This window comes from Macaca mulatta, chromosome Y, assembly GCF_049350105.2.
Source record: "Macaca mulatta isolate MMU2019108-1 chromosome Y, T2T-MMU8v2.0, whole genome shotgun sequence".
Lineage (NCBI taxonomy): Eukaryota > Metazoa > Chordata > Mammalia > Primates > Cercopithecidae > Macaca > Macaca mulatta.
Genome location: NC_133427.1, coordinates 2,255,346 through 2,272,372, shown reverse-complemented (window position 1 = coordinate 2,272,372; position 17,027 = coordinate 2,255,346). Strand labels below are relative to the sequence as shown.

The window sequence follows — 17,027 nt, the reverse complement described above, 5'->3', positions numbered from 1 at the left end:
CACTTCTTGACATTAAATGGGACTGTGACCGAGATGTAAGCCAGGAAGGCAGGAGAATGGCAAAGTTAGGAGAAAAACTGCCCTTTCAGAGCCCAAGATCTATGCATGAGAAGGAGACACCGGATTGATGGTTGAAAGGCTGTTCACATTTCTCATATGAAACACACTTTTGGCTCCGTCAGGCCTCTGCCTAGGCTGCCCCCTCTGGGAATGGAAGTCTCAGGCAAATCAGGTGGAGGTTTTAAGACTAAGGGCACCTCCCACTGCAGTGAACCCCTGTTCCCAAGGGCTAAGAAGGGGTAGGTGATCAGGAAAGAGATGATCCCCATTAGCACTGTTTCTCTCAAACCATCGGCATTGCACCACAGGACATAAAATTAAAAGCTGGCCACGTGCAGTGGCTCGCGTCTGCAATCCTCTCACACCTCAGCACTTTGGGAGGCTGAGGTGCGAGGACTGCTTGAGCTCACGTGGTCAAGGCTGCAGTGAGCCAAGATCCCACCATGGCACTCCAACCTGAGCAACGCAGTGAGACCCCGTATTGCTTACTGTACCAGGTGAGGTGGCACATGCCTGTAGTCCCAGCTACTCAGGAGGCTGAGGTGGGAGAACTGCTTGAGCCCAGACGGTCAAGGCTGCCGTGAGCCAAGATCCCAACACTGCACTCCAACCTGAGCAACACAGTGAGACAGTGTCTCAAAAAAAAAAAAAAAAAAGTAAAACATAAAAAAGTGAAGAGGGTGGCCAGGCTCAGTGGCTCATGCCTGTAATCCCAGCACTTTGGGAGGCAAAGGTGGGCAGATTACGAGGTCAGGAGTTCGAGACCAGCCTGACCAACGTGGTGAAACCCCATCTCTACTGAAAATACAAAAACTAGCCAGGCATGGTGGTGCATGCCTATAATCCTAGCTACTTAGGAGGTGGAGGTAGGAGAATCACTTGAACCTGGGAGGTGGAGGTTGCAGTGAGCCAAGATCGCGCCACTGCGCTCTAGCCTGGGCAAGAGAGAGAGACTCCATCTCAAAAACAAACAAACAAAAAAAAAAGTGAAGAGGGCTGTCCTGGGTTGAAGAGCATTCCTCCGAAATCCACATCCACCCCAAACCTCAATAGGTGCTCTTATTTGGAAACAGGGTCTTTGCAGTTGTAATTACTTAAGATGAAGTTAGAACAGATTAGGATAGATCCTAATGACTGGTGCCCTTATAAGAAGGAAATTTGGATACATGGAGACACAGGGAAGAGACTAGTGTAGACAAAGGCAGAGCCTAGACTGATGCGGCCACAAGCACAGGGACACCTGGAGCCCTCAAAAGCTGGGAGAGGCAGGAAGGATCCTCCCCTAGAGCCACCAAAAAGAACTGGATATAACTGCAGTGGATTGAGCAGTGGTTCCCCCAAAAGACATATCTACATCCTAAGCCTAGAACCTCGTATTGAGACTTTATTTGGAAATAGGGTCTTTGCAGATGTGCTTGAGAAGGATCTTGAGATGAGGTTATCCTGGAGTATGGTGGCCCTAAACCCAATCACAAGTGTCCTTGTAAAAGAAAGAAAAGGAGACAGAGACACAGAGGAGGCGGCCCCATGGAGAAGGAGGCAGAGACTGGAGTGATGCGGCCACAAGCCCAGGGACACCTGGAGTCCCCAGGAGCTGGGAAAGGCAGGAAGGACCCTCCCCTAGAGCTCCCTAGAGGGAGCATGGGTCTGTCTACACCTTGATCTCAGACTTCCGTTGTCCAGGTCTGGAAGATGGTAAATCCCTGTGGTTTAAGCCCCCAGTTGGTGGTACCTTTTTATGGCAGCCCCAGAAAACAAATACAAAGGGATGACAAGACCCAGAAGCAGATAGAGTAATAAGACGGATTCCTTCAATTCCTTTTCCCATGCCCTTCACCGAGGGCTCTGGGTGAGGAGCAGGAGACAGGAAGAGCTGCAGAAAAAGGAAGGAGTGGCCCCATGGAGAGAGTGGGTGCCGATTTTGAGAGGGAGGATGCCAGGACTGGACGCCCCTCTCTCCAGGGGGACCTCCATTTGCTCACCTCCTCTAGCCCCTTCCCCAAGCACCTGGCAAGTTTTCGCTCGGCCTTCGACCATCACAGGAGTGTGAATTATTCCACCAGGGTGGTTCGTTTATCTTAACGAGGGCATCTTGCTTTTCCTTGTCATCTATGAATCTAGTTTTTATAATAAGGCAGGTGGACACATACAGGCAGACCTCCTTCACTGCACTTTGTCTTAAGGTGCTTTGCAAATACTATGTGTTTTACAAACAGAAGGTCTGCAGCAACTCTGCGCCAAGCCAGACTCTCGGCATCATTTTTTCCAACAGCACATGCCCCACTTCCTGTCTCTGTATCTGCATTGTTTAGCAATAAGTTATTTTCAATTAGAGTAAACTGTTTTTAGAAGTAATGCTATTGCATACTTAACAGACTACAGTCCAGAGTAAATATAACACTTATATGTACTGGGAAGCCAAAAATTGCTATGACTCCCAGTACTGCGGTGTTCTAGAACCGAGCCGGAAATGTCTAGGATATGCCTGTATTTACTATGTTAACATAAAATATTGACAGGATTTTAAAAATTGATGTTGTTACTCACCAGGAAGGGCATCAGATAAATCGAAACCATCATCTAAGAGGGAAAAAAAGAGTCAACTTACAAACAAGAAAAATAAAAATAAATTTGAAAATTATAGAGATAAAAAATGGTAGGTGATTTTGACTTTTGTGACATTTAAAACGGCAACTTAAAAAAATTTACAAGGTGCTGTGATTTCTCTTTTCATTCTAAATATTCACTTTCATTCCTAAAAGTAAGAATATGTTAGCCTAGGTTTTAAAGAAACAATGACCTTCGAGCTTAGTAGAAATTAAAATAGTGGGAAAACGTGATCATTTTGTGTATTATTCTTAAAAGGCAGTTCCTTTGAAACAAAGGAGTAACAATTTTGAACATGTACTGAAAAGAACATGGGGAACAAAATTCTCCATTTTTTATTGGCAACTGTCCTGTAATTACAAACCAAAATATAGCGGAAACACTCAACAACCCAGAAAGACACATGCATTATGCATTAAAAAAAAAAAATCTCATGGAATCTCACAGAATGAGGAAACTGTCACGCTCAATTATTGATAGGCTATCCTGTTTCTACAGTTTTTAATTACAAGAATTTCAATGCTAGTTCAACGTGGCCATCTCTGGCGCACTGAAGAAAAGCCAAATTCAGGAAAATTTGGAAAAGTCGACTTGGACTGTTTGGTTAACTGGAGGAAGAGTTAGGATAATCGTCAACATCCAGCGTCCCCATTCCTCAGCACCAAAGGGGTGCAACACCTCTCAACCGTCAGGAAGCACCTGCAGTGGGTGCTGAGGGGTCCAAGAACAACCCGCGGGAGCCCTGTGAACAACAGAAATGTGTCCAGTTCCACAGCAGGTGCAAGTGACCGGGCCATGCTCCTGTGTGTATAAATGAAGAGTGCATGCATATATCACAGGGCTGTGTGTGTGCGTGTGCATGTATATTTGGGCATTTGCAGTGCAAATGTATGTATTTGTGGGTTTTGTGTGCATGCATGGGGTGTGTAGGTGGGTTCTCTGTGTGTATATGTGTATGTATGTGTTGTGTGTGCATATATACAAGTGCATGTATGAGTGGGTTTGCATATGTGCATATGTGTGGGCGTGTTTTGTGTAACTGTGGAGGTGCATTTTGTGGGTTTGTGCCTGTGTGTGTGTGTACGCAGTGTGTCAGTGTTTTCTGTGTGCATATGTGTCAGTGCATGTTCGTGTAGGTTTGTGTGTGCATATGCAGGTGTGCGTAGTGTGTAGCTGCTTCTGTGTGCCTATGGATAGTTGCATGTATGTGTGGGTTCTGTGTGCAAATGTGTAGGTGTTATGTATGCATATGTGTAGGTGCATGTATATGTGGGTTTGTGTGTGTATGTGTAGGCAGATGTAGTGTGTATGTTTTTCATGTGCATGTGTGCAGTTGCATGCATGTGTGTGTGCATGTGTCAATGTGTGTATGTGTAGGTGCGTTTGTGTGTGCGTGTGTAGGTGTGTGCATTTGTGGGTTTGTGCGTGCATGTGTAGGTGTGTGCATTTGTGGGTTTGTGCATGCGTGTGTAGGTGTGTGCATTTGTGGGTTTGTGCGTGCGTGTGTAGGTGTGTGCATTTGTGGGTTTGTGTGTGCGTGTGTAGGTGTGTGCATTTGTGGGTTTGTGCGTGCATGTGTAGGTGTGTGCATTTGTGGGTTTGTGTGTGCGTGTGTAGTGTGGTGTGTTTCCATGTGTGCATATGCGTAGGTGCATGTATGCACGTGCTGTGTGCACACATGTAGTTGTGTGCACGTGTGCGTATGGGTAGGTGTGCATAGTGTGAAGGCGTGTATTGAGTATGTACATACAGGTAGGTGTGTCTATGTCTGCTTGTATGTCTGTGTGTGTGTACCCATGGCTGCTGGTGTGTTTCTGTGTGTGTCAACAGTAAGTAGAAAGTAGACTAAATCCTCAGAACAGCTCTGTGGGCCCCATGCCAGCAACCAGAGTGGAGTTGTTTCCACAACCTCAGAGCCCTGAAATGGCTTTTTCTACAACAGGACGTTTGCCAGACATAACAAATGCAATTACAGCTCCTCCTGCAGCATGCGGCAGATCTTTAGACAGTAGCAAGGGAGGATCCTACTGATCTGGAATAAACCATAAGGCATGTACACACACACGCATATATATATGCATTCATGTTCATATGTTTCCATAGAAATCTATAACTGTATTTTTTGAAGTTGTATTACTTTTTCTTTATTTACATCTTACCTCACGTATTTATTTGTGGTGCACACAGTTCAAAGCTACTGTCTTAGGCATTTTCAAGCATGCAATGCATTCTTGCTAACCACAGTCACCCTGAGTACAGAAGACCCCTGAACTTATCCCTTCCTATCTGACGGAAATGTTGTACCCTTTACCCATCATTTCCCCGTTTCCCTCACCCCTCACTCCCAAGCCCTTGGTCACGCCATTCCACTCTGCTTCTATGAGTTCAATGTTTTTAGATTCCACGTAAGTGTGTTTGGGTCAGACGGTATTTGTCTTTCTGTGCCCAGCTTACTGCACTTAACATCATGTCCTCCAGTTCCATCCATGTTGGTGCAAATGTCAGGACTTCCTTTTTTTTTTTTTTTTTTTTTTTTTTGAGACAGAGTCTCACTCTGTTGCCCAAGCTGGAGTGCAATGGTGCAATCTTGGCTCACTGCAACCTCCGCCTCCCGGGTTCAAGCAATTCTCCTGCCTCAGCCTCCTGAGTAGCTGGGATTACAGGTACCCGCCACCACACCCAGCTAATTTTTTGTATTTTTTGTAGAGACAGGGTTTCACCATGTTGGCCAGGCTTTGTGTGTGCGCATGTGTAGGTGTGTGCATTTGTGGGTTTGTGTGTGCATGTGTAGGTGTGGGACACAGAGTCCCACCCTCACCATTTTCTCCTCGGGTGACTAACACTTAAGACAGCTTCCCAAACACCACCCCACAGAGAGTAGGGAGGAAAGGGGGGTGACCAGCTCTTGATTTCATACAAAGGTGGGCCTCTGAATCACCCATGATCAAGCGTTCACTCCCTGGTAAAATCTGGTACTGCAGACACCTCTGAGGCTAATTTTCCAGGTGTGTGAGGGAGGCAGTCCCCCAGGTGTGTGAGGGAGGCCGTCCCCCAGGTGTGTGAGGGAGGCCGTCCCCCAGGTGTGTGAGGGAGGCCGTCCCCCAGGTGTGTGAGGGAGGCCGTCCCCCAGGTGTGTGAGGGAGGCCGTCCCCCAGGTGTGTGAGGGAGGCCGTCCCCCAGGTGTGTGAGGGAGGCCGTCCCCCAGGTGTGTGAGGGAGGCCGTCCCCCAGGTGTGTGAGGGAGGCCGTCCCCCAGGTGTGTGAGGGAGGCCGTCCCCCAGGTGTGTGAGGGAGGCCGTCCCCCAGGTGTGTGAGGGACGCCGTCCCCCAGGTGTGTGAGGGAGGCAGTCCCCCAGGTGTGTGAGGGAGGCCGTCCCCCAGGTGTGTGAGGGAGGCAGTCTCCCAGGTGTGTGAGGGACGCAGTCTCCCAGGTGTGTGAGGGAGGCCGTCCCCCAGGTGTGTGAGGGACGCAGTCTCCCAGGTGTGTGAGGGACGCAGTCTCCCAGGTGTGTGAGGGACGCAGTCTCCCAGGTGTGTGAGGGACGCCGTCCCCCAGGTGTGTGAGGGACGCCGTCCCCCAGGTGTGTGAGGGAGGCCGTCCCCCAGGTGTGTGAGGGACGCCGTCTCCCAGGTGTGTGAGGGACGCAGTCTCCCAGGTGTCTGAGGGACGCAGTCCCCCAGGTGTGTGAGGGACGCAGTCTCCCAGGTGTGTGAGGGAGGCCGTCCCCCAGGTGTGTGAGGGACGCAGTCTCCCAGGTGTGTGAGGGAGGCCGTCCCCCAGGTGTGTGAGGGACGCAGTCTCCCAGGTGTGTGAGGGACGCAGTCTCCCAGGTGTGTGAGGGACGCAGTCTCCCAGGTGTGTGAGGGACGCAGTCTCCCAGGTGTGTGAGGGACGCAGTCCCCCAGGTGTGTGAGGGAGGCCGTCCCCCAGGTGTGTGAGGGACGCAGTCTCCCAGGTGTGTGAGGGAGGCCGTCCCCCAGGTGTGTGAGGGAGGCAGTCCCCCAGGTGTGTGAGGGACGCAGTCCCCCAGGTGTGTGAGGGAGGCAGTCCCCCAGGTGTATACAAATGCACATGCTACTGGCTTGAAGCCTCATGGGGAAGCAAACCCAATCAATGATCATGAGGCAGTAAAGGAACCTCTGTAAATGAAGCTGTCGTCTCCTAACTCAGTCCACTGGTCTCTTTATTTCCTAGGACTCATCTCCCAATTCATCACATTCCCTGAGCTTTCAGGTGGTAGGCAGGAAATTGTGGGCTCACAGCAGACACCCCCACTTTCTTTTTTTGCTCCTGAAAACGACCTCCGGGGCTGCAAATGTGAAGAAAACACCATCAAAACCCACCCAGCAGGAGCTGCAACCATGCCCTTAGAGAAGGAGCCTGGTGGAGAACTCAGGTGCCCATGTTGAATGTTCACGGTGTTCAGCTTCTCTGCAAAATTGCAAAGAGACCACACCCTCGGCAGAACCCCCTACTGCCACTGCGGTTTCCACCCGGCCCTCTCAAAGCTCCAGATGTTTTGGGGACAGGGCAATGACTCATCAGGACAAGGCAGAACGGACCACAGATGGCATGAGTCAGTCTGACAAGACACTTTCTACTGATTCAAACCGTGTTTTCTTTTTCACATCAGCCAGGCAACTCGAAAAACAGGATGAACCTAGAGTGAAGTCCCTGAGGCCACATGGGGTGTGTGAGTTCCTCCGAAATGTGACCAGGGCTTGCACTATGTAGGAATGCGCTCAACCGTGGCAAACTCGGGAGGAGAGCCGGTACCTGGGTTCTCTTTTTTCTTTTTCTTTTTTTTCTTTTTTTTTTTTTTTTTTTTTTTTTGAGGCAGAATCTTGCTCTGTTGCCCAGGCTGGAGTGCAGTGGCACGATCTCAACTCACTGCAACTTCCACCTCCTGGGTTCAAGTGATTCTCCTTCCTCAGCCTCCCAAGTAGCTGGGATTACGGGCATGTGCCACCACTTCCAGCTAATTCTTCTGTTTTTAATAGAGATGGGGTTTCACCATGTAGGCCAGGCTGGTCTCAAACTCCTGGCCTCAAGTGATCTGCTTGCCTTGGCCTCCCAAAGTGCAGGGATTACAGGTGTGAGCCACTGCGCCCGGACACTTGGGATATCTTAAACCCCCATCATCACACCATTCAGGTGTTTCACATAAAATTAAAAGTTATCTGGGTGTGGTGGCACACGCCCGTAGTCCCAGTTACTTGGGAGGCTGAGGGAGGAGAAATGCTTGAACCCGGGAGGTGGAGGGTGCAGTGAACCGAGATCACACCACTGCACTCCAGCCTGAGTGACAGAGTGAGACTCCATCTCAAAATAAATAAATTAATTAGTTAAAAATAAAAATTAGGCAGTTCCAAGATTCTTATAACTTTCAGATTTTCATAAGAATAACACAATCACTACATAGTAACAGCAGCAGCCAGGGATGTCATTTATGCAGTGCTGTGTGTGTGCCTGCAGCGTTCTCAATAATACTGTTAATCTTCATTAAGGGTGGGAGGATGAAGATCCCGCCACTGGCCTGGGTATGCCTGCTGGAAAATGTCCGATTCACTCAGCCCCACCATCACCCCGGGGTGCTCACACCTGCTGATGGCCACTCCAGTATTCATCTGCTCCTGCTGCTTTTCCACGCCCTTTTCCAAAGCCCTCTAAACACAAACTTTCAGGACATTGTAGAAAAGGAGGGGGAGGAGGTGCAGAGGGCACATATGTGCTCTTTACTCATTGCTGAGTCTTTTTTTTTTTTTTTTTTTTTTTGAAACGGAGTCTCTCTCTGTCACCCAGGCTGGAGTGCAGTGGCGCGATCTCGACTCACTGCAAGCTCCACCTCCTGGGTTCACGCCATTCTCCTGCCTCAGCCTCCCGAGTAGCTGGGACTACAGGCGCCCGCTACCACGCCTGGCTAATTTTTTGTATTTTTAGTAGAGACGGGGTTCATCATGTTAGCCAAGGTGGCTCCTGACCTCGTGATCCGCCTGCCTCGGCCTCCCAAAGTGTTGGGATGACAGGCGAGAGCCACTGTGCCCAGCTCTTTTTTTTATTTTTTTGGAGGTCGGTGGAACCAGTCACATGGTCTGCCCCTAAAAACTTTCATTCTAGGTTTGAGGGGCCTCAGGAAGGGTCCCCAACCTAGAGATAACTGCAGTACAAAGAAAGCTCAGAACGGTGCAAGAGAAAATGCCTCCACATTGGAGCGAGTACCAGAAGTCCTCCTGTGTGGGAACAGCAGGAGGCAGCTGATACATTTCATTTTACCGTTTTATTCAGATGGTCCAAACACCCTTATTTTTCTGTTGCTTAAAACCAAATTGCTCTGGAAGTATTGTTCTCTTTTTCAAGATGTATCATTTAACACAGGGGAGATGATTGGTCACAGGATACAAAGTCTCCATGAGACAGGAGAAATAACTTGAGGAAAGCTCAGAGACACCATGGGGACTGCAATTAGTAACAATGGCTTGAATATTCGAAAACGACTAAAGGAGCCCATTCTTAAGTGTTCTCACCACACAAAAAAGTGCTGGGAAGTCTGTGAGGTTATGCATATTTAAATCCATTTCACCATGGATACATACATCAAGACACCACGTGCAACCGCATAAATAGATACAATGAGTATTTGTCAATTAAAAGAAATTAACACATCATTTAAAAAAATCTAGCTCTGAGGTCTTTATTGTAAAATTACAGAAAAGAGCTTAATAGTGTGATAAATTGCTTCAGGAATACACTGGAGTGTCATAGTCTCAGAAACACTCCAGTGCTGGGTCCAGGATGTGTGCCAGTGACTAAATATCTGAGTACAGAAAACACAAGTGCAAGGAATTATGGACAAGTGCAAGGAACTCCAAGTTCACCGAACACCCTACACTTTCGACTGAACCGCTGAGTCCAGCACAATCTGTTCCCCTCATGGAAAGCTATGAACGCAGTGGGTGACAGTGGCCACTGTGCCTGGAAACATTCTCTGCTGGTGAACTATGGAAAGGAAAGGGATTCGTGTTTCTAGCAATAAACTCGTCTGTCTTCTTAGCTTGAAAATTATATATAGGTGGCTGGGTGCAGTGGCTCACACCTATAATTCCAACACTTTGGGAGGCCAAGGTGGGAGGATCGCATGAGCCCAGGAGTTCAACAGCAGCCTGGGCAACATGATGAAACTCCGTCTCTACAAAAAATGCAAAAATTAGACAGGTGAAGTGGTACACACCCGTGGTCCCAGCTACTTGGGAGGCTGAGGTGGGAGGATGGCCTGTGCCTGGGGGGGAGGTTGAGATTGCAGGGAGCTGAGACTGCACCATGGCACTGCAGCCTGGGCAACAGAGACACACTCTGCCTCAAAAAAATAGGCAGGGCGTGGTGGCTCACTCCCATAATCCCAACACTTTGGGAGGTCGAGGCAGGCAGATCATTGGGGTCAGGGGTTCGAGACCAGCCTGGCCAACATGGCAAAACCCATGTCTACTAAATTCGCTGGGCGTGGTAGCATGCACCTGTAGTCCCAGCTACTTGGGAGGCTGAGGCACAAGAGAATCTCTTGAACTCGGCAGGTGGAGGTTGCGGTGAGCCGAGATTGCACCACTGTGCTCTAGCCTGGGTGACAGAATGAGACTGTGTCTCAAAAAAAAAAAAAAAGAAAGAAAGAAAGAAAAAAGAAAAAAAAATGATATGCAGGTGGTTAAACTGCATTATATGCAGGTGGTTAAGCTGCACACGCTTCCTTGTCTGGGGTGGCCTAACGTACAAGGTATCATCTCGGCTTCATCCTAACTGAGACAACAGCACGAGGGTGTAGACGTGATGGAACAAGCTCTTTTCTGTAATTTTACAATATGTCTGGTAAGAAGTGGGAAACTTTCTTTTGTTCTTGTGCCATAATTCTGGGAATGTCCCCTGAGCTATGCCAAGTTTCACAAGAGGCCAAAGAATGGTGTGAATGTTTGGGCTGGGCTGAGCACACCTCACACCGGCAGTTCTCAGAATCACCCTGCCAGGGACCTGGGGAGATGTGGAACCCCAGGTCTCACCCCCAGACATCTTCATTCTGTGGTGTGGGGTGAGGCTCATGAGCCTGCATCTTTAACAAACTCCAGGGTGATGCTGAAGGACCCTGCCTTCAGGAGTTCTGGGGCTCAGAGAACAGCAAGGCAGGGCTGCTCGGGGTTCCCTGCTCTCTGTCCCAGTCACCCCTTCCGCAGGCAGATGCTAGCCCAGATCCCATTCCTACAGGAAACTGAGTCATTACCCCCCAACGCTAACGTGGAAACACCGGAAACTGACTTAGCAGCCTCAGCACTTTTTCCAACTTCATGCCAGTCACTCCCCGACTGCTGGTCTCCTTTCAAAGTGGTCTCTGCCCTGCAGTTCGGGGCTTGCTCGAAATAAACCCTCCGCCGGTCCCAACTATTAGCAGTTCACGGAGCCCTGTGTGTCTCTGTAAAATGACGCAAGGCCAGGCCGGGCGCGGTGGCTCAAGCCTGTAATCCCAGCACTTTGGGAGGCCGAGGCGGGCGGATCACGAGGTCAGGAGATCGAGACCATCCTGGCTAACACGGTGAAACCCCGTCTCTACTAAAAATACAAAAAACTAGCCGGGCGCGGTGGCGGGCGCCTGTAGTCCCAGCTACTCGGGAGGCTGAGGCAGGAGAATGGCGTAAACCCGGGAGGCGGAGCTTGCAGTGAGCTGAGATCCGGCCACTGCACTCCAGCCTGGGCGACAGAGTGAGACTCCGTCTCAAAAAAAAAAAAAAAAAAAATGACGCAAGGCCAACACACACACACACACACACACACACACACACACACACACACACACACACACACACACACACACACACACACACACACACACACACACACACACACACACACACACACACACACACACACACACACACACACACACACACACACACACACACACACACACACACACACACACACACACACACACACACACACACACACACACACACACACACACACACACACACACACACACACACACACACACACACACACACACACACACACACACACACACACACACACACACACACACACACACACACACACACACACACACACACACACACACACACACACACACACACACACACACACACACACACACACACACACACACACACACACACACACACACACACACACACACACACACACACACACACACACACACACACACACACACACACACATTTAACAGCTCAGTTTGTTGACTACAGCTTTGTTATTCAAAGTAGTTACATTTTATAAAGTCTCAGTGAACACTGAATTAGTGAATAGTGAACTATTGCTCCTACGAAAAGACAGGATTGCGTTCCCAGAGGTCATCAACCAATCACTACCTAAGTGCGTTTTATGTGGGTTTCTGTTTAAAGACAACGTAGTGAATAGACATTGTGGAGTCACTCATATTGATCTCGAAGCCAACTTCACTATAACTCGTGCCTAAATGACGCTCATCAAATGTGTATTTTCCCCATGAGACTGTGCCACTTTCCTGTACTTAGGGACGCTAAGTAGCATGTCAGCACTGATTTGGGGATATTTGAAAGCGCAAAATCACTGACAAAAAGCACGAAAACACAAAACACAGGACACCGAATAGACCTGAAAAGAACCCTGTTGACAGTATGTGCTGGCCTGAGAAGGCAGTGTCTGGCTTTGCTGAACCTCAACTGAGAACATGAGCTACTGAGAAGCTCAATTCTGGCCGGGCGCGGTGGTTCACGCCTGTAATCCCAGCACTTCAGGAAGCCAAGGTGGGTGGGTCACTTGAGGCCAGGAGTTCAAGACCAGCCTGGACAACACGGTGAAACCCCGTCTCTACTAGAAACACAAAAATTAGCCAGGCATGGTAGTGCATGCCTGTAATCCCAGCTACTTGGGAGGCTGAGGCAGGAAAATCACTTGAACACAGGAGGCAGAGGTTGCAGTGAACCAAGATCATGCCACTGCACTCCAGCCTTGGTTACAGAGGGAGACTCCATCTCAAAAAAAATAAGAAAGAAAAAAGAAGTTCAATTTTTTTGCTGTTCTGTGCATGAACAAAATCGCCAAGGATAAGGAGAGGAATATAAAAGGTAACTATTGGGTCCTGGGCTAAATACCACAGTGATGAAATAATCTGTACAACAAACCCTCATGACATGTGTTTACCTAAGTTACAAACTTTCACATGTATCCCCGAACCTAAAATGAAAGTTAAAAAATAAATAAATAAAAATTTAGAAAAGGCCGGGTGCAGTGGCTCACGCCTGTAATCCCAGCACTTTGGGAGGCTGCGGCGGGTGGATGACAAGGTCAGGAGATAAAGCCCATCTTGGCCAACATGGTAAAACCCCGTCTCTACTATAATACAAAAAATTAGCCAGGCATGATGGCGCGTGCCTGTAATCCCAGCTACTTGCGAGGCTGAGGCAGGGGAATCACTTGAACCCGGGAGGCGGAGGTTGCAGTGAGCCGAGATCACGCCACTGCACTCCAGCCTGGCAAGAGAGTGAGACTCTGTCTCAAAAAAATAAATAAATAAAAATAAAAATTTAAATGCCGGGAATGTTGATGTGGGGATGACAAATACATTTTAGCAAGTAGGCAAGTTCACAAATACAGAATCCTTGAATGATGAAGATTGCATGTACATAGGTTAAAACAAGTTAGTAACAGTACTTCTCATGGAGTTCAAAATATATCATTGTCTTTCTCGGAAAATTTAAAATCCCTTCCCCTCTGCAGCATCTTGTGAATTAGGCTGTTACACCATGGGACTGATACAGGGGTATCCTGGGGGTGCGGTGGGGGGAGGGGGTCACAGAATTTGGGCCCCCCATCTGCCTCACTGGATCCTCTACCTGGCCATGAAAGCCTATTCCTTCTTTCCGAACCCGGAAAACTTCTATTCACCCCTCAAGGCCCTAGGAGAATGTCACCTTCTCCAGGAAGCCCTCCGTGATCCTCTCCCTGGCCAACCTGAAGCACTTTCTCACAAGCATTACCAGAGGCGATTTGTAAGCATATTACAGTTTAAGGAGCACAGCTCCAGACCCCAGTTCTTAACTCCAGTAGCAAATTACACATATCTGTGGGGTTTTCCTAAGTCCTCATGCCCAGGCTAATTAAATCAGAAACTTTCCAAGGTGAGATGCAGGTGTCTATAAGCCTACCCACGTGATACAAACATGTGGTCAACTCTGCAGGCAGGGACCTGTTACAGATCTTAACTTCCTTAATATCTCTTAAAATAGCTTGTCTCTTTTCTTCTATCTCCGCTGACTTATCCAGGCTCTGCCAAAAATAGCCCCAGCCCCTCCCACCTGTTCTCCATGCTGTTATCCAAAGAGGGGCCTTCAGCAAGTTAAGTGTCCCTGCACAGTTTTCTGCGTCAAACCCTTCAGGGGAGCCTAAATCTGCACTCCTCAGCAATGGCAACAGAGGCTGCCCACCAACTGGCCCCTGCAGCTCCTCTAGCCTGAGATGAACTGCAGCTGCCCCATCATCACTCTTACTGCTTCGCTATCAGGCTGAGACACCCTTCCTCTTCCTTACATCTGGCTTGCTCTGCTCACTCTTGGAAGCTCAGTGTCCAGGGAGGGCCCCTCATGGGAGAACTCTCTCTGACCCCCTGAGCAAGTATGGTCCCTGCTCTGTGCCTCCACACATCCAGGCCTTCCATCCACAATGGCGCTTTTATGCCCAAATTGATGCTCTGGTTGTTACCTCCCAGGCAGAGAACAAAAAACAGGGACCAGGTATGTCTTCTCTGGGCCCACAGCAAATAGCACCAAGAGCACATTTAACTTCAACCTATGTTGGCTGAAGGAATGCATGAGAAAGCCATGGACTGGGAGGGTGGATGGACGGGCAGGTAAGTGGATGGATGGGTGGGTGGGTGGGTGAACGGATGGATGGATGGATGGATGGATGGATGGATGGATGGATGGATGGATGGATGGATGGGATGGATGGATGGATGGATGGATGGATGGATGGATGGATGGATGGATGGATGGACAGATAGTTGGATGCATGGCTGGGTGAGTGGATAAATTAATGAGTGGGTGGATGGTTGGGTGGATAGCTGGGCAGATGGATGGGTAATTGGGTAGACGAGTGGAAGGATGGGCAGTAAGGGGATGGATGGAGGTACGGGTGGATAGGCAGATGGATGGTTGAGTGGATGGACGAGTTTAGGTGGGTGACTAGGTAGGTGGATGGGTGGACGGATGGATGAATGATGGATAAGTGGATGGATGGCTAGTTAAGTGGATGAGTGGGTGGGTGGATGGATGGAGGTATGGGTGGACAGGTGGATGGATGGTTGGGTGGGTGGGTGGGTAGGTGGATAGATGGATAGATGAATGGATGGAAGGGTGAATAGATAGGTGGGTGGATGGATGGATGGATGGATGGATGAATGGGTGAATGGATAAATGGATGGATGGTGGATGGGTAAATTGATGAAAGGATGGGTGAATGGATGGACAGATGAGTGGATGGTAGATAGGTGGATGTATCAATTGATGAGTGGCTGGATGAACTAAAAGGATGGATGAATGGATGTATGCATGGATGGAAAGATGAATGGAGAATGGATGGATGGATGGACAGGTGCATGAATGGATGGGTAAAGGAATGAGACGATGGATGGATGGATGGATGGATGGATGGATGAATGGGAGGATGGGTGGATGGATGGATGGGTAAATGAATGGGAGGATGGGTTGACGGATGGATGGGTTGATGGATGGATGGGTGGGTGGGTGGGTGGGTGGGTGGATGGATGGATGGATGGATAAATGAATGGGAGGATGGATGGATGGGTGGGTGGATGGATGGATGGATAAATGACTGGGAGGATGGATGGATGGATGGATGCATGCATGCATGGATGAATGGATGAATGGGTAAATGAATGGGAGGATGGGTTGATGGATGGATGGATAAATGGAGGATGCATGGATGGATGGATGCATAGATACATAAATGGATGGGTAAATGGATGAAAGGACACATGAATACCTAGAACATGGAGACCCCGAGGAGCTGGAGAGGCCTCAGTGACTGGTCTGAGACAAGTTCACCATCAGGATTCATGGGAGTTCTCTTCCATATCAAAATGCCCATCACTGGACATTCTCCTCCCCTTCAAGTCACACTAGTGGTGAAGGCAGGCATCCCTCAAGGTCCACAAGGCCGTGCCTGGGGAGCTCTGTTCAGCCCACACACGCAGCCACCAAGTCCCAGGCCCAGCAGCCCCTGTGCCCAGGTCTCGCCACCGACAGAGCTCATGCCCACATGCATTTTTCCCCATGCTGACCACGTGGTCAGCAGCAAGCTCCTGAACTCTCTGACCCCAGTGTCTTTATCTACCAAAGACCCATGAGAAATATCTTAAGGGCTCACTGAAGATGAAATAACAAACTGAATGCTCTTTGAAAAATGTAATCCATGGCACAGACGTTCACATCCGAGAAGCAGTCGTGGGAAATCTCGTGTAGGAGGGAAGAAACAGAATATCCAGCAAAATAACAATGATTCTTGACAACTCAGTCACACATGAAGACCCTCCGAGGGGCTTTTAAAAAATTCCTAATAGCGGGATGCAGTGGCTCCTGCCTGTAAACCCAAGACTTTGCCAGGCCAAGGCAGGTGGATGGCTTGAACCCAGGAGTTCAGGACCAGCAACATAGGGAGACCCTGTCTCTACAAAAAATGAAGGCCGGGCGCGGTGGCTCAAGCCTGTAATCCCAGCACTTTGGGAGGCCGAGACGGGCGGATCACGAGGTCAGGAGATCGAGACCATCCTGGCTAACACGGTGAAACCCCGTCTCTACTAAAATACAAAAAAAATTAGCCGGGCGAGGTGGTGGGCGCCTGTACTCCCAGCTACTCGGGAGGCTGAGGCAGGAGAATGGCGTGAACCTGGGAGGCGGGGCTTGCAGTGAGCTGAGATCCGGCCACTGCACTCCAGCCTGGGCAACAGAGCTAGACTCCGTCTCAAAAAAAATAAAAAATAAAAAATAAATAAAAAATAAAAAATAAATAGGCTGGGCAGGGTGGCTCACGCCTGTGATCCCAGCACTTTGGGAAGCCGAGGCGGGCAGACTATGAGGTCAGGAGTTCGAGACCATTCTGGCCAACATGGTGAAACCCCGTCTCTACTAAAAATACAAAAATTAGCCGGGCGTGGTGGTGCGTGCCTGTAGTCCCAGCTACTCAGGAGGCTAAGGCAAGACAATCGCTTGAACCAGGGAGGCGGAGGTTGCAGTGAGCCATGATTGCACCAGTGTACTCCAGCCTGGGCAACAGAGCAAGACTCT

General features: G+C 49.2%; 1 protein-coding gene across 1 annotated transcript in view; it reads right to left on the bottom strand.

Moving 5' to 3' along the window:
- LOC106995376 (CD99 antigen) overlaps positions 1 to 17,027 on the bottom strand; it is a 62,041-nt gene that overhangs the window by 33,192 nt on the left and 11,822 nt on the right. The window contains exon 3 of the mRNA XM_077989813.1: positions 2,608 to 2,640. Coding sequence (XP_077845939.1) covers positions 2,608 to 2,640 — 33 coding nt within the window. The remainder of the gene's footprint in view (positions 1 to 2,607; positions 2,641 to 17,027) is intronic.